General features: G+C 43.0%; 1 protein-coding gene across 1 annotated transcript in view; it reads right to left on the bottom strand.

Moving 5' to 3' along the window:
- The window catches only part of LOC126195501 (lipase 3-like), a 174,794-nt gene that overhangs the window by 80,398 nt on the left and 73,033 nt on the right, over window positions 1–21,363 (bottom strand). The window contains exon 3 of the mRNA XM_049934129.1: window positions 6,622–6,736. Coding sequence (XP_049790086.1) covers window positions 6,622–6,736 — 115 coding nt within the window. The remainder of the gene's footprint in view (window positions 1–6,621; window positions 6,737–21,363) is intronic.

A 21,363-nucleotide genomic window follows, 5' to 3' on the forward strand; every position in this document is an offset into this window, starting at 1 on the left:
CTGTCAACAGATCTATTAAATAATAATTTTGTAATCCACATTCTTAAAAAAAAGGAGCACTTGGAAAGGAAAGAACAATAAGAAGGGACTAGTAACAGTAACTGCACACATAATTTTCTTTTCAAGTACATGGTAATATTTTTTTTACAATAAGTTGTTGTTGTGCACCACTTTAATTACATAGACATTAAGATGTGGATAGACATTTCCCTTGTCTGCGTTGTTATCTTTAGTGTACTATTTTTTCTGCTTGAGCTATGTCATGTTTAGGTATAAGATATTTCATTTTCTGCTTCTGTTTGCCAGGCATAGTGCTACTAAATTTCACTTTGTATCATTCTTTTAAGCCATTTTACTACTGATTTATTTTTCTTGTTTGCTGCACAGTGCCTTATATTAGATGTAATATTGCAATTGCTTTGCCTATTTAAATTTTTTGTCATTGATGTTTGTGTTAATTGTTTTGTGCTGCTGCATTGCCTCGTCCCTTAGTTTAGCATCTGAGCTCAGTAGATTTAAGTTAGCTTAAGAGGGGGTAGCCTATAAGAGAATGAGTTGTGATGAATTTGAAGAAATGCACTGAGAGGCTATACGAGAAAAGTACAGAAAGCAGGTATAGATAGGACTTTTGGAAATAATGAAGAACGAAGGGAGATCTCCAAGAAGTAAAGAAAGTTTTGTTTGCAAAATACTGCAGTAAAACAAACCCTGTCCTTTCCTTGTATTATTCCGCTATATGTTTGTGTACCCTTGGGTATTTATGTTTTTCCTGTATTTATATGTTTATCTGATAAGACTTATGTTGTAGAATTTTTCTAATACTAAGCTACATTCACTATGATGAGGAATACTGTTATCCTCAAATATAATTGGCATTAATAATGTGTTATTTACCTTGTAAATACGCTTAGACATTATTTATTCTGTTTTGTTTTAATGCTCATGTGTGAAGTTGATGTTTCGAAAGTTATTCTGATCTTTTATGTATGTACTCATGTCGTAATTCTTGAAACACTGATGTGCATGTTTATTTCTATTCTTTTGTAAAGCCTGTTTTACTACAAATGTTATCTGTACTATTATGTTCTTTAATGATGTATTTTGTACCTTTGTTATTGTATTCTTATGTTATAAAATTGTAGTTGACACCAGTTCATCAAATTAAGTAACTTGTAAGTTACATTTCACTGCACACGTTTCTGTTGGTCATAGTATATAAACAATATGTGAGAAGTAGGGACTGTTAGTGTTTGCACGTGTGTTAATAATTCAGCAAGGGACTGGATAACAGCATTGCTGGTTCTAAGGACATTTCAAAAAATTTTTTCTGTGAGTGCACAAGTCGTGGTTTATGGACTTGCTATATTGTCCGCAAGACTCTTCCATGGTGATGGTGCACCTGCACATTTGCAACAGATGGCTGCTGGCCGTCTCTACAAGGACTACAGTGGGTCTGCACCTTTGATGACCCACCAATACCATTATTTCTACAAGGACTACAGTGGGTCTGCGTCTTTGCTGACTCACCAGTACCATTATTTCTACAAGGACTGCAGTGGGTCTGCGCATCTGGTGGCCCACCAATACCGCAATCTCTACCAGGACTACAGTGGGTCTTCTCTGTGATGACCTACCTACCAATACTCTTCAAAATTTTGACTGACTCTGCTGTGGGTTTGCTCTGTTGTGGACCAATACCTGTCTGCATGTCAAGAGTCAGCACTGTCTTTCCGTTGGAAGGACAACACTACTTCTACAAGACTGCATGGAAATCCACTACTTCTGTGTGCAATTTCTTTTACTGATGAGACTTTATGAAAAAAAACTGTAATTACTATTATGATGAACGATCAGGACTGTCTTTATGGACTGTGAGAAAATTTTAGCTTTTGACCAACATTGTATCAATAAGTGTGTGCCTTTGATTTCTTTGTTATTGTAATTATGAAAAACTTTATCAAATCTGTATTGGCCAGTGCCCAAAACAATTTGTAAAATTTTTTGTGGGGAGCATGGGGGCTATATAAGTAGGCTGTTTATGTTTTCTTATTGGCAACGTTACGTAGCGCACTGTATGAAAATCACTGGCTGTGCTGTGTGCAGTCGGTGGCTAGTTTGCATTGTTGTCTGCCATTGTAGTATTGGGCAGCGGCAGCTGGATGTGAACAGCGCGTAGCGTTGCGCAGTTGGAGGTGAGCCGCCAGCAGTGATGGATGTGGGGAGAGAGATGGCGGAGTTTTGAAATTTGTAAGACTGTCATGAACTGCTATATATAATATGACTGTCAAGGTAAATACAGTGTTTGTTCTCTATTAAAATCTTTCATTTGCTAACTATGCCTATCAGTAGTTAGTGCCTTCCTTAGTTTGAATCTTTTATTTAGCTGGCAGTAGTGGCGCTCGTTGTATTGCAGTAGTTCGAGTAACGAAGATTTTTGTGAGGTAAGTGATTTGTGAAACGTATAGGTTAATATTAGACAGGGCCATTCTTTTGTAGGGATTATTGAAAGTCAGATTGCGTTGCGCTAAAAAATATTGTATGTCAGTTAAAGCACAGTCTTGTATAATTTGTTCTAAGGGGACGTTTCAATTTGAACCATTTGTAGAACAGTTTTCCCATGGATAATTTATGCACTTTGGAAACCATTGTCTTAAAATTTTCTGACGCAGTTTATCTGACTCGATCAGTGTCAAATTTCACATAGCCGACACGAGAGGGTGAAGGTTACACGTGGTGACAAAGAGACAGGAAAATATCTGTTTTGGTTTTTTCTATTAGTCTGAATTTTGGATTTAGGCAAATCCGTATGTGAGTAAGACGAATAATAAAAAATTAAAAAAAACTACTAGTAGTGCGGTACAGCAAACACTGCTAATGATTAGTAAAGATAGCCAAAATATCTAACGTAATGAAACTGTAACTTTCGTCCACTTTCGTAAGGAACAGGAAGTAGAACAAAGAAAGCCGTGAGCAGTGGAATCCACTTTTGAGGGCCGGGTAGCAATCATCATAGACGCCGCCGTATAAATCCAACACTATACAGAAACGGAATTCCAAGCATTTTTGTCAGCTCCACCGAATACAGTACACAAATCAAAACACAATCAGTTGACGATGAATACGACTTGGAAATTAAAGGAACCAGAGTCAGAAACACAACTAGAAACTACTGGAAATTCGAACGATTTATTACAAAGTTACATCAATAAAATGATTTGCTATGAGTAAAATAGATGCTCACAGTAGTTTTTTTGTGTTTTGTAGATGCCCACAAAGAACCGACCAACAGAAATATTCGAACTCTGAACGAAAAGGTTGAGTCTACTAAAACAGGAATATGGATTATGGATACCGAAATCTATAATGTTAAGCCTGAAGTAGCGGTAGTAAAGTCGCACGTTGCGGATATGAATAGTCGATATGACTGAGAAGTGGTTAGGATTCAAGACAATATTGAATCTATTGCGGAAAACATAGTAGGAAAATTGTAGAATGAAACTGAGAAAAAAAAACACAAAAGAGTTCTCAAATCTGAGGATGGTTGTAGCCACAAAAGATATTAAGTTTAACAGACAGATCGAAATTTATGAAAAGAAACAGACGGAACCGGATACGTAGGCGACAACCACTTCACAAGTAGTGAGCAACATTGCGAACACAGAACAAAAACTGCAGTAGGGTCGAGACTCTGTCTTGTAACACGTACATAGTACAGGCATACTTGCGAAAGAAGAACCATCTGATCCACTCAAAAAGTAGGATGGATGGTACCCAACGCATTTTATTAAGAACAGTGAACTGGTACTGCCAAGAATGTGGACAGACTAACAGAATATTAATGCTGCTGTTGACGTATTAGCAGAGAATGTTAAGGGGTGGGGCTTCAAATTCGGTGTCTCTGGCACGAGGTTTCGAGAATACAGAAACTAAATCTTGAAATAGTATAGTTCTGAGCAAAAGCAAGACTGTGTATGGATTAATTTTCAAGTGTCAAGATAATACAACGGCAACGTGAGAATCTAGACAAAGGAGCTTTGAGAACTGGATCCACAAATTAGAATATTTATCTGAATGGTGCACAAATTGAGAGATAGTTTGGGAACTTTCCAACAACTCTGGCTGGTTGGTTGGTTTGGGGAAGGGGATCAAACAACGAGTCATCGGTCCCATCAGATAGGGAAGGATGGGAAGGAAGTCGACCGTGCCCTCTCAAAGGAACTATCCAGGCATTTGCCTGGAGCGACGTAGGGAAATTATGGAAAACCTAAATCAGAATGGCCGAACGCAGTTTTAAGCCGTAGTCCTCCCAAATGCGAGTCCAGTGTACTAACCACTGAGCCACATCGCTCAGTCCCAACAACTCTGAACATCATATTGGTAGTAATTACACAACGACTGCTAAATTTTTAGAAAAGTTGGCAGATGAGGACAACTGGAGGAATCATCACAAAAATTACGGGACTCGCGGTAATAGGAATGAGATAGCTGAACAGCACGTAAACATCGTAAGGATCCAAAGACGAAACAATAACTGGAATCGGAAACATCAAAGCAAGCTGAAACTAGGAGGTATATCAACACAGAGCAGGATAAATATTACCTGTGCTAGTTGAGGACCAAATGGGCACAATTACTACAGCACAGGTTGCTGTATGTACCAAAAGGGTATTCAGTAACAGGTTTTATATATATAAAAGAAATAGAAAGTATAAATATAAATTATGGAGTGCAACAATCAGTCGTCCTTTTTTTAGATTTTGTAGAGTAGTATTAAAATAACTGTGAGTGACGCCCGAACAACTGGGACTTGGATGCATTGAGAATAGAAAATAGTGCATTGAGAATGGCTAGCTACTAGCCGAAATCTGGATTTTCGTAATAAAATTTAAAAAATTACGGCTGATTGCTGCACTCTTTAATTCATAAGTCACATAACAGTCGCTGAGTGCACCCACTTTCTGAATGGAAGGTAATCTGAATAGAAAATATGGTTGTCATGAGAGGGATGGAAAAAATTTTCTGGCCAGTTTACATGAACGACATATACGCTCCTGATCAAAAATTAAGGATAATTGCAGAATTTGGTGCCACACAACGTGACACTGCCCAAAAATGGAGCTAATAGCATAGGCACATAGGGAACACACACGAGACAGATCTGTAAGTCCATGGTATTGGTGATAAGTTGAGAAAACCGTCCCGAAATACATGTGCTACAAAACGCCACTGTTTCCTGCGCATGTAACCCGAGACATCCATGAGGAATATGATCACCATGCACACGTACACAGGCCGCACAATGGGTTGGCATACTCTGGATCAGGTGGTCGAGCAGCTGCTGGTGTACAGCCTCCAATTCTTGCACCAGTGCCTGTCGGAGCTCCTGAAGTGCCCTAGGGGTTTGAAGACGTGCAACGATATGTCGACGGAGAACATCCCAGACGTGCTCAATGGAGTTCATGTCTGGAAAATAGGCAGACTACTCCATTCTCCTGATATCTTCTGTTTCAAGGTACTCCTCCATGGCAGCTCGGTGCGGAAGTGCCTTATCATCCATCAGGAGGAAGGTTGACCCACTGCACCCCTGAAAGGGCGGACGTACTGGTGCAAAATGACATCCCGATACATCTGACCTGCAGGGGAGTACATGCACCAATCATAATCCCACCCCACACCATCAAACCACGACCTCCATACAGGTCCCTTTCAAGGACATTAAGGGGTTGGTATCTGGTTCCTGGTTCACGCCAGATGAAAACCCGGCGAGAATCACTGTTCAGACTTTACCTGGACTCGTCCGTAACATAACCTGGGACCACTCTTCCAATGACCACGTACTGTGTTCTTGACACCAGGCTTTAAGGGCTCTCCTGTGACCAGAGGTCAGTGGATGGCACCTTGCAGGTCTCCGGGTGAATACACCATGTCTGTTCAGTCGTCTGTAGGCTGTGTGTCTGGAGACAACTGTTCCAGTGGCTGCGGTAAGGTCCCGAGCAAGGCTACCTGCAGTACTCCGTGGATGTCTGCGGGCACTGATGGTTCGAAGAACCCATATTGATGACGTTATGAGAGGTAGAATACTAGTGGTGGTGTTGTACACTGTGGACGTCTCGTACTGTACAATACCACAAGAAGTGGTGTTGTACACTGTGGACGTCTCGTACTGTAGCGCCTTGACACATTTTCTGTCTGATGGAAACGCTCCCATAATCTTGAGATCACACTTTGTGGCACACGGAGGGCCAGTGCTATGACCAGCCTCCAGTCGCCCTAGTATTCTACCCCTCATAACGGCATCAATATGGGTTCTTTGAACCATTTTCAACACACAGTCACCATTAGCACGTCTGAAAACGTCTGCACACTTACTCGCTGCACCGTACTCTGACATGCACCAGCACACCTCTGCGTATGTGGACTGCTGCCAGTGTCACCGTTCGACGAACGCAGGTCAAATGCACCGCATGGTCATATCCCGAGGTGATTTAAACCCGCAAACCGCCCACCAGAGCGTTGTTTCACCACGTATCAGCATTATCCTTAATTTATGAGCGTGAGTGTAAATGTGAAGATAGTAATATTTAGTACTACTAATAGTAGATAGAGATGTGGTTCTCTCACCTGTAGTTCCAGTACGCCTGATCGCTGGTGGACAGCGTGAGGTGCTCCTTGGAGAAGACGTTGCCGCGCAGGTTCCCCATCCAGACGTCGTAGCCGGCGTCGGACAGCCGGTACCCTGCTGTACACAACTCGAGCCAATTACGCAGATTCTCGCTGTCGTCACTCAACACGCGAAGCAAGACACAAGGGGAACGTAGCAGCTATTCACAGATATGTTTACCTCGTAACAAACAGAAAACTATTTAAGAACGATTCATAAATGTGTTGAAACCGGTAGTGTAGGTAAAATTAGAACTTGTTTGGCAAACGAAACCCTTAACTTCAAGGAACTGTCCCAGTGCAGTTGACTGTTATTCCACAATCTGAAACTATGCCTAAAAATACAAAATTTTGTGTGTGTTTGTGTGTGAGGGAGGGAGAGCAGCGGGGAGGGAGAGAATGGAGAGGTCGTTAGCCCTTACTGTTTGATGGAATCTGCCAATTTTTCCTGCGCTTTGCCAGTCCCAGAGTACCAGATACACCAAGAGCTCTCTTTATTTGCAGAAAAGATCCTTGCTACGATTCTCTACAACTGACTACTTCCTCTGGCTGAAAAAACCCTACCTGAAACTCAGTGCGGCTTTAGACATAATCGAGGCACGGTGGATATGATTTTCAGTGCAAGACAAATGCATGAAAAATCTAAAGAACAGAACCAGCCCTTCCCTGGACATGATATTCATGGACCTTGCTAAAACTCTTGGCTCTGTTAATCGAGAAGCACACTGAAAAATTCTGGCATCAAATGGATGTCCTAGAAAATACATCAAAATACTTCGGCTTCTACATGACAACATGGATGGCGCTGTCCTTGACAGCAGTGCACCCACAGAAACGTTTAAGATTACCTTAGGAGTCAAGCAGGGATGTGTTATTGCACCTAGCCTATTCTTGATATTTGTGGGAACCATACCTCACCTTGTTAAGGAAAACCTACTGTTGGGTGTTGAAATAGCTTATAGGACTGATGTTAAGCTATTCAACCCTAGCAGACTACGAGCTAAAAGGAAAGTAATCACAACAGCTCTAATCGAACTTCAGTACGCTGATGATAACGTTATCTTGGCAAACACAGAAGAGGATCTACAAACTAACATATATGGATTTAGTCTGGCATACAAATCCATTGCTCTCGAGCTTAACACAGACAAAACGAAAGTCCTCTATCAGCCAACCCCAAATTCCACTGCACCAGCTCCATTTATCTCAGTTGATGAAACACCTCTAGAGATTTTCCATACCTGAGAAGCCATCCTTCTGCAACTTCAAACATAGATGCTGAAATTCAACACAGACTAAAGTGTGTAAGTACTGCATATGGTCGTCTTTAGAAAAGAGTGTTTGATAACCATGACTTGACTGTTAAAACTAAGTTACAGTCTTCAATGCCATTATCATGCCTACACTTCCTTATAGACGTGAAACCTGGACCACCTACAGGCGTCACTTAAAGTCCTTAGAAAAATACCACCAACGCCGCCTAAGGAGAATACTGAAAATAAAGTGGCAGGATCGGTGAATAAACAACAGCATTTTGGAAGAAACCAACTCCACCAACATTGAAACAAAAATTGTCATACACCAACTTCAGTGGGCTGGTCATATCATCCGCATGCCAAAATCCCGTCTCCCTAAGCAAATCCCATTGAAGAATGGCCAACGCAAACAGGGAGGGCAAACAAAATTATATAAAGATGTCCTCAACTCAAATATGACAAAATGTCAAAAAGAAAAAAAAAAAAACAAATTATTGGTAACTGCAGCCCTATATAGATCCAAATGGGGACAAATGGTTTACCAAGGAACACTTAATTTTGAAAGACAGTGACAATTGCAGAAGAATAGGAAGAAGAAGAAGATGATGATGTTCGGCTTGTGGGGCGCTCAACTGCGCGGTTATCAGAGCCCGTACAAATTCGCAACATTTGCTCAGTCCAATCTCGCCATTTTCATGAATGATGATGAAATTATGAGGACAACACAAACACCCAGTAATCTCGAGGCAGGTAAAAATCCCTGACCCCGCCGGGAATCTAACCCGGGACTCCGTGCTCGGGAAGCGAGACGCGATCGCGAGACCACGAGCTGAGGACAAGAGAGTAGGAAGAGAGATCGTAGAAGAGGACAAGAGCTCTTGAGAGGAACAAACCTGTTACACCATTTAGTCAACATCAACTGGGTATGGCATTACTGCGGAACAATCTGTGGCTCCAGAATAGGACCATTTAGCCACCAAAGTAACGGTACCAAAGACATTTCATGCTCGTCAACGAGTAAATGCCTATGATGATGATATCTGTTGTACATATTTCAGTATCTGTGTGGCGCTATAAGTTTCGTCTTTTACAGCTTCCTCTAGTACCACAGAAGTCGTTAACTGATCACGTGACACACATACTTTCCCTGCTGTGAGAATCAGACTTACTCGGGTGTCGCACTTATTTGCAATTTTCTGCGCTTTCCTTGAGCTTATTCTTTCATGCCGCCGCATATCTAGCCGTGAAGCCCCGACAGTCCCGCAGAAACTACGGGTTAAAGCGCACCCAGCTTTGCCCACCGACAATTACCGACGTTGCCGCTGTGTGTGCGCGCGCTGGGCAGCATATTTCTCCCAAGTTTAATGCACAGACTCACCGATGATCAGAGGTAGTAAGAAATATCTGAAAATTGAAGCCAGCAAAACCAGTGGAAAGGCTCAGACGACTTTTCATTGTTACTCACAAGGGGAGTACAGCTAACTCGAATGGCTAAAACCTCCAAAGTTGGATGGTTTATTCAAGACAAGGAACTTCACGAATTGAGCGACTCAATAATGCGTTGGTCCACCTCTAGCTGATAGCAGATATTTGGCTTCGAATTGACTGACAGAGTCGTTGGATGCCCCGTGAGGAATATCGTGTCAAATACTGTCCAAATGGCGTGTCAGATCGTCGGACTCCCGAACTACTTGGAGACCCTGCCTCTAATGTTCCATACTTTCTCAATTCGCGAGAGATCCGGCGATCTTGCTGGCCAGGGTAGAGTTAGGCAAGAAAGAAGGCAAGCAGTAGAAAGTCTCGCAGCGTGAAGGCTCAGGTGTTGCTGGGATGTAAGCCCAGGATGGCAAAACGGGGTGTAGAATATCGTTGACGTACCGCTGTGTTGTAAGAGTACCGCGGATGGAAACCAATTGTATGAAGCTATGAAAAGAAATGAAGCCACAGCCTACGTATTACCTCTGTAAGTAGGCTGCTTAGGTTTTTATATTGGTAACGCAGTGTAGCGTTCTGTATGAAAATCACTGGCTGTGCTGTGTGCAGTCTGTGGCTGGTTTGTATTGTTGGAATTTGCTATTGTAGTGTTGGGCAGTTGGCTGTTAACAGCGCGTAGCGTTGCGCAGCTGGAGGTGAGCCGCCAGAAGTGGTGGATGTGGGGAGAGAGATGGCAGAGTTTTGAGAGCAGATGATCTGGACAGAGACAGTAAATTTGTAAGACTGGATGTCATGAACTGAGATATATATATATATATATATATATATATATATATATATATATATATATATATATATATATATTGTTTGTTCTCTATCAAAATCTTTCATTTGCTAACTATGCCTATCAGTACTTCCCGGATTTCTCTTTTGTACTGTATATTGATTTGATTTTGATTTTGTTGGAATTTTCTAATTTGTTCATACTCTTCTGTGTCATTGAAGGCTACAGGTCTTGTGTCATTCAGATCATCATCTACCTTTGTAGCTAAGTTAGTGAACTGATCCGAAAGTTCGGCTACTTTATCCGATAGTGAACTTATTTCCTCAGTATGTTTTTCTGAACCAAGTTTCAGAGTGTCCATTTGTGTTGAAATCGTATCTACTGTGTCCTCTAAGTTTTCCTGAGTTTTTGCAAGTTGCGTAACCGAATCGGTAGATGCAACTGAGTCAATTTTAGCTTGCAAGGTGTCGTGATTTTCATGAACAATAGTTTGCAGTTCTTTTATGGCTGCTTTGTGATTCTGTAATGCATTTTCATGACGCGAAAAAATAGGTTGGAAATGCTCACAAATTTGTGTTTTTACGTCATTACAGACTTTTTAGTATTTCTATTCGATTTTATGTAACTCAGTAGTTAAATCTTCACGTGTTTGTTCAAGCGTGGTGTCTAACTTTTGAAGATTTTGTTCCATTGTGTCTAACTTTCGAAGATTTTGTTCCATCGTGTCTAACTTTTGAAGATTTTCTTCCATTGTGTCTAACTTTTGAAGATTTTGTCCCATTTGTTTCTGATTTTGTTTAAGCGTTGTGTCTTACTTTTGTAGCCTTTGTCCCATTTGTTGCATTAACTGTAATAACAATGCACTGTTGTCTGAAACATGTTCCTCAGTGCTATTCGGCAGTGCATTTGAACCGGCAATATTCGCATTTTGAAAAGCGGAAAATGTGTCTTGACTTATTTGAGAAAACGGTGAGGACACAAAACCTGAATCTACAGTATTTGCAAGATTGTGTCCTGTCATTTCGGGTTCCTGAGGCGAGCTGTTGCCGACCGATAGATCGATAATGCTTCCCTGTTCACTAATTGTTTCACTGTCTACACCATTATTTGCAGCCCGTCCATTTCCCTATGCACAATTACCAAATTACTACTTTGAACATTAGTTAATTCATTACACGGTGGCGCTAACACACTGCTTTCGTCTTCAGCCAAGTGTTACGTTTTTCACACGGCATAATTATCAAGTATTTCACACGAAAACAAGAAAAGCACAATTTGAAGAGCAAAAACAAGAAAACACATTAACATAGCACTGAAAATAATATCTAGTTAATTGCAAGCGCAGCTGCGAAATACTTGGTGCAAATCTACATGCATGCCATAACTGTTTTACTCTGGTTGTCGAGCCGTATGGCTGGCGACAGTCATGGCGGTATACCAACACTATCCGGGGCGTCTCCACATACGAGTTCTGCCTGTAATCTCATTGACTGGAGTAGAATTGTCTTCAGTGATGAGACCCGTTTTGAAATGAGCCCCGATGGCATGTCTGGAGTTCACACACGTATATGTCCATTCTCTATGAACTGCTGCAACCACGTTTATAATGTACCTATGCTATGTTTCTGCGCTCCCTTTCCTACTATTTCTTCCCTCTGCTTGAGAGAGTGCGTGACTGTCTGTGTGTGATGCTTCAAAATGCCTTGATCCATGGGCACTGTGTTCTTTTGGATGCTAGTGGCAGTTTAGCCAACTTTTGTGTAGAGTTTGGATAGAGCTATACCGGGTCAAAGAGAAACTTTTGGTCGCTGCTCATCAGCTGTTGTCCCTAGATTGGTACAGGTAGCTGGAGCCTATTGTCTTTGAACATTTCCGGCGCTACGGAGGGACTTCGGTCCGGTAGCGTGGAGTCTCGTTGCACCTTGGGGTTTGAGTAAGCGAAGATGTTTTTTTCACATCACCTCTAGTAGTGTAATCAAGGCATTTGCTATGTGCAAGACTTAGTTTATTTTGAAGTTCTAGTCAAATCAAATTAAACCGTATAATTCATTTTACTTAATGAGTGGTATCATGTTTATTAATATCCCTTTTCATTAGCTTAATCCTTTGTTTGACCGCAACTTAGTGAGGGGATAGTGTTTTAGCCAACCTTCGTCTAAATTCAGTTACTTTCTGTATCTTATTTGTGAATGGACTGTGTGTTTTTTATATGTTCGTGCTAGAATTATTTTTCTATTGTTCAATATCATTTAATTTCGCAAGTTTCGTGTTTGAAGGGGTTGAAAAAAATCAGTCAACCAGTTGCAAAGCAAAGGTTTATTAGCCTTTGACTTAGGTTTCGATATTTAAAAAAATAAATTCCTCAGAAGGAGTGTGCCCTGTTTTTAAAATTTTAAAATTAATGTCCATGTACTTGACGACAGCCTTTGATACCTGGGCAGGCAAATACTGTATTTCAAAATCTTAAACATGGCTGCGAAACAGCAACTGTGTAAATCTGAAGAGGTTGAGAAAATTAGCCAACGAGTAGCAAAGCAAAGGTTTATTAGCCCTTTAGTGTTTCTGGCAGCGTGAGAGATTGTACGAACGACCCCACGTGCTTCTGATGTGGTGTACTGAGCATTCAGTTCTGATAATGCATCTTCTTTTGCTGTAAACTTTGAAATAATCTTCCGTGTGATTGTGAGTTCTTGTGATACGAATATCTTCCGCGAGTTCAGTGTTTTGCATTGTCTATCTCGTCTGAGTTAGACCATGTTTGTAAAGATCATCTTGTTGGTAAATGTGTTTCTTTTTGGTAGAAGTTATGGAGAGATCAGTGGTCTTTATGGACGTTTACTGAAGTAAAACTTTGTTCATTGCTCAATCGTATGGCTGTTGGTATATTCATGTTCATTGTTTAATGTAAATCCTACGTCGTGTGCTAAACCACTTTTGTTCCACACGCTTTTTTGTTTATCGTATTTCCGAAGTTGGAAATTTCTACGTAAGTTACTAGTCATGCCATTGACCGGTAAAAACAGTTACTGTCTGGCCCAATGTATATAAGGGTGGTGTATGGTAATATCCTTACAGATTCTGTTCTTCTCTCTGTTTTGTCTGTTAGTATGAATGTACTCGTACATGTGCATATGCTTATTGAATCCTTTCTTTTACTTCTCCTACACACTCTCCACGTGTTGGGGTACAACTCATGAAGTGCATGCTCTATTTTGTGAAGAGTATTATGTACCAGCAGTCAATTACCACTATGGTTCCCAGTTCATATCTTTTGTGTTTCGAATAATCTAACCAGAGAATAAATGTTCAATTATTTCTTAACTGCAATCCGAATATTTCTTCATCCAATCCAGCCCAACTTTCCACCCTGGGCTCCTCCAAAGACATTCGCTTATCAGGTCCTCAGTGACAACTATTCAAATATTATTATTTTTTTAGGGGTCGGTTGGTAGGACACGTTCTGAGGCATCAAGAGATCACCAATTTAGTACTGTAGGGAAGCGTGGAGGGTAAAAATCGCAGAGGGAGACCAAGATATGAATACACTAAGCAGATTCAGAACTATGTAGGTTGCAGTACTTATTTGAAGATGAAGAGGCTTATACTCTATAGAGTAGCATGGAAAGCTGGATCAAATCAATCTCTGGACTGAAGACCACAAAAACAACATTTTATTTTATTTACACTACTGGCCATTAAAATTGCTACACCAAGAAGAAATGCAGATGATAAACGGGTATTCATTGGACAAATATATTGTACTAGAACTCACAAGTGATTACATTTTCACCCAATTTGAGTGCATAGATCCTGAGAAACCAGTTCAAAATGGATCTGAGCACTATGGGACTTAACTTATGAGGTCATCAGTCCCCTAGAACTTAGAACTACTTAAACCTAACTAACCTAAGGACATCACACACATATATGCCCGAGGCAGGATTCGAACCTGCGACCGTAGCGATCGCGCGGTTCCAGACTGTAGCGCCTAGAACCGCTCGGCCACTTCAGCCGCCTAAGAAATCGGTACCGATAACAATCACCTCTGGCCGTAATAACGGCCTTGATACGCCTGGGCTTTGATTCAAACAGAGCTTGGATGGTGTGTACAGGTACAGCTGCCCCATGCAGCTTCAACACGATACCACAGTTCATCAAGAGTAGTGACTGGCCTATTGTGACGAGCCAGTTGCTAGGCTACCATTGACCAGACTTTTTCAATTGGTGAGAGATCTGGAGAATGTGCTGGCCAGGGCAGCAGTCGAACATTTTCTGCATCCTGAAAGGCCTGTACAGGACCTGCAACATTCGATCGTTTTTTATCCTGCTGAAATGTCGGGTTTCGCACGGATAGAATGAAGGGTAAAGCCACGGCTCGTACCACATCTGAAATTTAACGGCCACTGTTCAAAGTGCCATCAATGGGAACAAGAGGTGACCGAGACGTGTAACCAATGGCACGCCATACCATCACGCCGGGTGATACGCCAGTATGGCAATGACGAATACACGCTTCCAATGAACAGACACCGCGATGTCGCCAAACACGGATGCGGCCATCACGCTGCTGTAAACAGAACCTGGATTCGTCCGAAAAAAATAACGTTTTGCCATTCGTGCACCCAGGTTCGTCGTTGAGTACACCATCGAAGGCGCTCCTGTCAGTGATGCAGCGTCAAGGGAAACCGCAACCATGGTCTCCGAGCTGATAGTCCATGCTGCTGCAAACGTCGTCGAACTGTTCGTGCAGATGGTTGTTGTCTTGCAAACGTTGACTCTGTTGACTCAGGGATCGAGACGTGGCTGCACCATCCGTTACAGCCATGCGGATAAGATGCCTGTCATCTCGACTGCTAGTGATACGAGGCCGTTGGGATTCAGCACGGCGTTCCGTGTTACCCTCCTGAATCCACCGATTCCATATTCTGCTAACAGTCGTAGGATCTAGACCAACGCGAGCAGCAGTGTCGCGATACGATAAACCGCAATCGCGATAGGCTACAATCCGACCTTTAACCAAGTCAGAAACGTGATGGTACGCATTTCTCCTCCTTACCCGAGGCATCACAACAACGTTTCACCAGACAACGCCGGTCAACTGCTGTTTGTGCATGAGAAATCGGTTGGAAACTTTCCTGACGTCAGCACGTTGTAGGTGTCGTCACCAGTGCCAAACTTGTGCGAATGCTCTGAAAAGCTGAATTTGGTTCATTGCTAATCTGAGAAGTAATTTTGCAACATTAGATTTTAATTCCACCAATTTGAAAATAGTTTGACTGAGATTTACTCATAGTTAACTAAGGCCAATATCTCATCTTGATGGTTGAGTAGGATATCTTTACTGGAAACTGAGTAGGAACTATTGAACAAGAGGAACTGTTCGGAGCGTCAGTGAAATGCGCGGTTACGACAGTCAGTAGGGGAACAGTGCTGCTTTGGCTGTGAGGGAGAAGGGGCTCCGACAGGGAAGAGATGTGGGTGGGGGTGGGGTTGCGGTGCAGCCAGCGTTGGGCACCGTGCCCTCGGGGCGCTCTCTCGTGCGCCCCGTGTTTGTCTCCACCTCAGGCAAACACAGCGCAGCAGCCGAGGTGGGCTTATCTGTGGTGCCACACTCGCACCGTGCCACGCACAAACGCACCCAGCCAGCCTCGTGCGTCTGCGTACGCTGGCGCTGACGTACCGGAGTTTGTCCCAGAAGCAGGCCACACTCGCTCTATCTGCCAGTATCTGTCGTCAGCTACTATGTGCACCCTTGAGCCAACCAGCTGACTCACTGGCAAAGTGCTGTATGTATGCAGTCTCTCTGTCTGCGAACTTTCTTCAGGTCGCTGGTGCCTCATGCTAATGCTGCCAGTGGAAATACTGCATATGCGTCGTTAAATTTTTAGTAACTGGCGACTGATTCTATTCAAGCTTGAGCTGGTACGTTGTTTAAGTGCCGATGATACACTGAAATGCCAAAGAAACTACACTACCGGCCATTAAAACTGCTACACCATGAAGGTGACGTGCTACAGACGCGAAATTTAACCGACAGGAAAAAGATGCTGTGATATGCAAATGATTAGCTTTTCAGAGCATTCACACAAGGTTGGCGCCGGTGGCGACACCTACAACGTGCTGACATGAGGAATGTTTCCAACCGATTTCTCATACACAAACAGCAGTTGACAGGCGTTACCTGGTGAAACGTTGTTGTGATGCCTCGTGTAAGGAGGAGAAATGCGTACCATCACGTTTCCGACTTTCATAAGGGTCGGATTGTAGCCTTTCGCGATTGCGGTTTATCGTATCGCGACATTGCTGCTGGCGTTGGTCGAGAGCCAATGACTGTTAGCAGAATGTGGAATCGGTGGGTTCAGGAGGGTAACACTGAACGCTGTGCTGGATCCCAACGGCCTCGTATCACTAGCAGTCGAGATGACAGGCATCTTATCCGCATGGCTGTAACTGATCGTGAAGCCACGTCTCGATCCCTGAGTCAACAGAGTCAACGTTTGCAAGATATAACCATCTGCACTAACAGTTCGACGACGTTTGCAGCGGTATGGACTATCAGCGCGGAGACCATGGCTGCGGTTACGCTTGACGCTGCATCACAGACAGGAGCGCTTGCGATGTTGTACTCAACGACGAACCTGGGTGCACGAATGGCAAAACGTCATTTTTTCGGATGAATCCAGGTTCTATTTACAGCATCATGATGGTCGCATCCGTGTTTGGCGACATCGCGGTGAACGCACATTGGAAGCGTGTATTCGTCATCGCCATACTGGCGTTTCACCCGGCATGATGGTATGGGGTGCCACTGGTTATACGTCTCGGACAACTTTTCTTCGCATTGACGGCTCTTTGAACAGTGGACGTTACATTTCAGATGTGTTACGACCCGTGGCTCTACCCTTTATTCAATCCCGGCGAAACCCTCCATTTCAGCAGGATAATGCACGACCGCATGTTGCAGCTCCTGTACGGGCCTTTCTGGACATAGAAAATGTTCGACTGCTGCCCTGGCCAGCTCATTCTCCAGATCTCTCACCAATTGAAAACGTCTGGTCAATGGTGGCCGAGCAAGTGACTCGTCACAATACGCCGGTCACTACTCGTGATGAACTGTGGTATCGTGTTGAAGCCGCACGGGCAGCTTTACACGCCACCCAAGCTGTGTTTGACTCAATGCCCAGGCAAATCAAGTCCGTTATTACCACGAGAGGTGATTGTTCTGGGTACTGATTTCTCAAGATATGCACCCAAACAGCGTGAAAATGTAATCACATGTCAGTTCTAGTATATTTGTCCAATGAATACCCGTTTGTCATCTGCATTTCTTTTTGGTGTAGCAATTTAATTGCCAGTAGTGTAGTATAGGCATGCATATTCAATTACATAGATATGTAAACATGCAGAACACAGCACTGCGGTCAGCAACACCTATATAAGACAACAAGTGCCTAGTAAAGTTATTAGTGTTCCGGCGTAACGATCAGTGACGCCACATAGAGGAAGACTGCAAAAGCAAAGAAGGCGGTGAGATGACATCAGCCAATAGCCCGCTGACAAGGACAGCACCACTACAGGAGCGCCCTCTAGACGAAGAGAATATAAGCGCCGCTCCTGCCAGCCTCGGCCAACAGTATTCGCAGAGTACTAGGAGAGCACCATGATTCCGATCACGTCTGACCAATATCAATTGCTTACATGGGCCTTGTATACGGCAAAGGACTCCTTATTTGTATGTCGTCCATCGCTTGCGACACCATTGTAAATTCAAAGTTAAGTATTGTGTATCTCCTTTAGTGTAATAAGAACTATTAATGTGATTTGCTTGAATTGTTGTATAGCATTGCGAGAACGCTGCAACTTTTAGGCACCCTATACGAGAGGACTGGGCAGGATCCCACAGTTAGATCAGTTACTGCTGCCACAATGGCAAGTTATCAAGATTTAAGTGAGTTTGAACGTGATGTTATAGTCGGCGAACGAGCGATGGGACACAACATATCCGAGATAGCGATGAAGTGGGTATATTTCCATATGACCACACACGAGTGTGTGGTGAATATCAGGAAACGGGTAAAACATCAAATGTCCGAAATCGCTGCGGCCAGAAAAACATCGTGCAAGAACAGAACCAACGACGACTGAAGAGAATCGTTCAGCGTGACAGAAGTGCAACCCTTCCGCAAATTGCTGCAGATTCCAATACTGGGCCATCAACAAGTGTCAGCGTACATACCATTCAACGAAACATCTTCGATACGGCCTTTCAGAGCCGAAGGCCCATTTTTGTACCCTTTATGATTGCACTGCATAAAGCTTTACTCCTGGCTTGGGCCAGGCAACACTACATTGGACTGTTGATGACTGGACACATGTTGTGTGGTCGGACTAGTCTCGTTTCAGATTGTATCGAGTGGGTGGACGTGTACAGGTATGGAGACAACCTCATGACTCCGTAGACCCTCCATATCAGCAGGGGACAGTTCAAGCTGGTGGAGCCTCTGTAATGGTGTGGGACGTGCAGTTGGAGTGGTATGGGACCCCTGATACATCTAGATAAGACTCTGACAGGTGACATGTACGTGAGCATCCCGTCTGATCACCTGCATCCATTCATGTCCATTGCGCATTCCTACGGACTTGGACAATTCCAGCAGAACAGTGTGACACACCACACGTCCCGAATTGCTACAGGATGGCTATAGGAACATTCTTCTGGGTTTAAACACTTCGGCTAGCCACCAGACTTCCCAGACATGAATTTTATTGAGCATATTTGGTATCCCTTGCAGTGTGCTGTACAGAAGAGATCTGTACCCCCTCGTACTTTTACGGATTTATGGTCAGCCCTTTAGGATTGGTGTCAGATTCCTCCAGCACAACTTCAGGCATTAGTCGAGTCCATGCCACATCGTGTTGTGGCACTCTTGCACGCCCGCAGTTGCTCTACACGATATTAGGCAGGTGTACCAGTTTCTTTGACTCTTCAGTGTATAGACACCGTATCCCTTTATCTCGACTATCCCAATTTTTTTTATCCAGAAGCAAAATAAAAAAATGTATCAGGAAGATGTTGTTTACCAAGAGAACATTATCCAGCTCAGTTGTCTTTCTTGTAACTTGTTTCTTTACAAAGTTATGAACAGCAGTTCATCTTTCCTAAAAGTACCCAAATTTTTATATTTGGTAATCCACTTCTTCTGCTTAATACAGGGCTATTACAAATGATTGAAGCGATTTCATAAATTCACTGTAGCTCCATTCATTGACATATGGTCACGACACACTACAGATACGTAGAAAAACTCATAAAGTTTTGTTCGGCTGAAGCCGCACTTCAGGTTTCGGCCGCCAGAGCGCTCGAGGGCGCAGTGAGACAAAATGGCGACAGGAGCCGTGAAAGCGTATGTCGTGCTTGAAATGCACTCACACCAGTCAGTCATAACAGTGCAACGACACTTCAGGACGAAGTTCAACAAAGATCCACCAACTGCTAACTCCAATCGGCGATGATATGCGCAGTTTAAAGCTTCTGGATGCCTCTGTAAGGGGAAATCAACGGGTCGGCCTGCAGTGAGCGAAGAAACGGTTGAACGCGTGCGGGCAAGTTTCACACGTAGCCCGCGGAAGTCGACGAATAAAGCAAGCAGGGAGCTAAACGTACCACAGCCGACGGTTTGGAAAATATTACGGAAAAGGCTAAAGCAGAAGCCTTACCGTTTACAATTGCTACAAGCCCTGACACCCGATGACAAAGTCAAACGCTTTGAATTTTCGGCGCGGTTGCACCAGGTCATGGAAGAGGATGCGTTCAGAGCGAAACTTGTTTTCAGTGATGAAGCAACATTTATTCTTAATGGTGAAGTGAACAGACACAATGTGCGAATCTGGGCGGTAGAGAATCCTCACGCATTCGTGCAGCAAATTCGCAATTCACCAAAAGTTAACGTGTTTTGTGCAATCTCACGGTTTAAAGTTTACGGCCCCTTTTTCTTCTGCGAAAAAGCCGTTACAGGACACGTGTGTCTGCACATGTTGGAAAATTGGCTCATGCCACAACGGGAGACCGACAGCGCCGACTTCATCTTTCAACAGGATGGTGCTCCACCGCACTTCCATCATGATGTTCGGCATTTCTTAAACAGGAGATTGGAAAATCGATGGGTCGGCCGTGGTGGAGATCATGATCAGCAATTCATGTCATGGCCTCCACGCTCTCCCGACTTAACCACATGCGATTTATTTCTGTGGGGTTATGTGAATGATTCAGTGTTTAAACCTCCTCTACCAAGAAACGTGCCAGAACTGCGAGCTCGCATCAACCATGCTTTCGAACTCATTGATGGGGACATGCTGCGCCGAGTGTGGGACTAACTTGATTATCGGCTTGATGTCTGCCGAATCACTAAAGGGGCACATATCGAACATTTGTGAATGCCTAAAAAACTTTTTGAGTTTTTGTATGTGTGTGCAAAGCATTGTGAAAATATCTCAAATAATAAAGTTATTGTAGAGCTGTGAAATCGCTTCAATCATTTGTAATAACCCTGTACATGTTTATAAATGTATCACAGTGCACCATTCACAGAGACATGACTTTATTAAAAAAACAAAATTAACTTTGACTCTTCTGTCTACACACAGTGCAGCAAACTGGAAATGTAACTCGTCTGCTTGCTGAAGTTGGCACTTAACAAATGGAAACACAGGAAAAATGCATATTGGTTTTTTAGTCAACCTACTTATCTACGGAGACTGTAAGTTAGCATGTCAGTAACTGCAGTAATGTTTTCTTATTTACATGTAAGTACATTTAGGACCTCATGTATCAAGGATGTCAACATTAACAGAGCAGGGCGAATTCAGTTCTTATAACCTGAAAAGATAGCGGATACATGGAATGAGTACAACATTCAAAGGCACTATGAAGGGGGAGGGGGACGGGATAGGACGCCAGATGATGTTACAGAAGAAGAAGTAGGAGTTGATATGGAAGACATGGTGTATTATTATTAATTAAAATCAGAGTTTAATAGAGCTTTCGAAGATTTCCGAACAACTAATGGAGAAGGGATAGGTAATATGCCTTAGGAGTTCCGAAAATAATTGGCAGAAAAGGCAACCAAATGATTATTCAAGTTGATGTGTAGAATCTATGGGACATACTACCAAATTTTCGTAAAAATATCACTCGTACAATTCCGAAAGTTGCACGGCCAGATAAGTGAG

This window comes from Schistocerca nitens, chromosome 7 (genome assembly GCF_023898315.1).
Source record: "Schistocerca nitens isolate TAMUIC-IGC-003100 chromosome 7, iqSchNite1.1, whole genome shotgun sequence".
NCBI lineage: Eukaryota > Metazoa > Arthropoda > Insecta > Orthoptera > Acrididae > Schistocerca > Schistocerca nitens.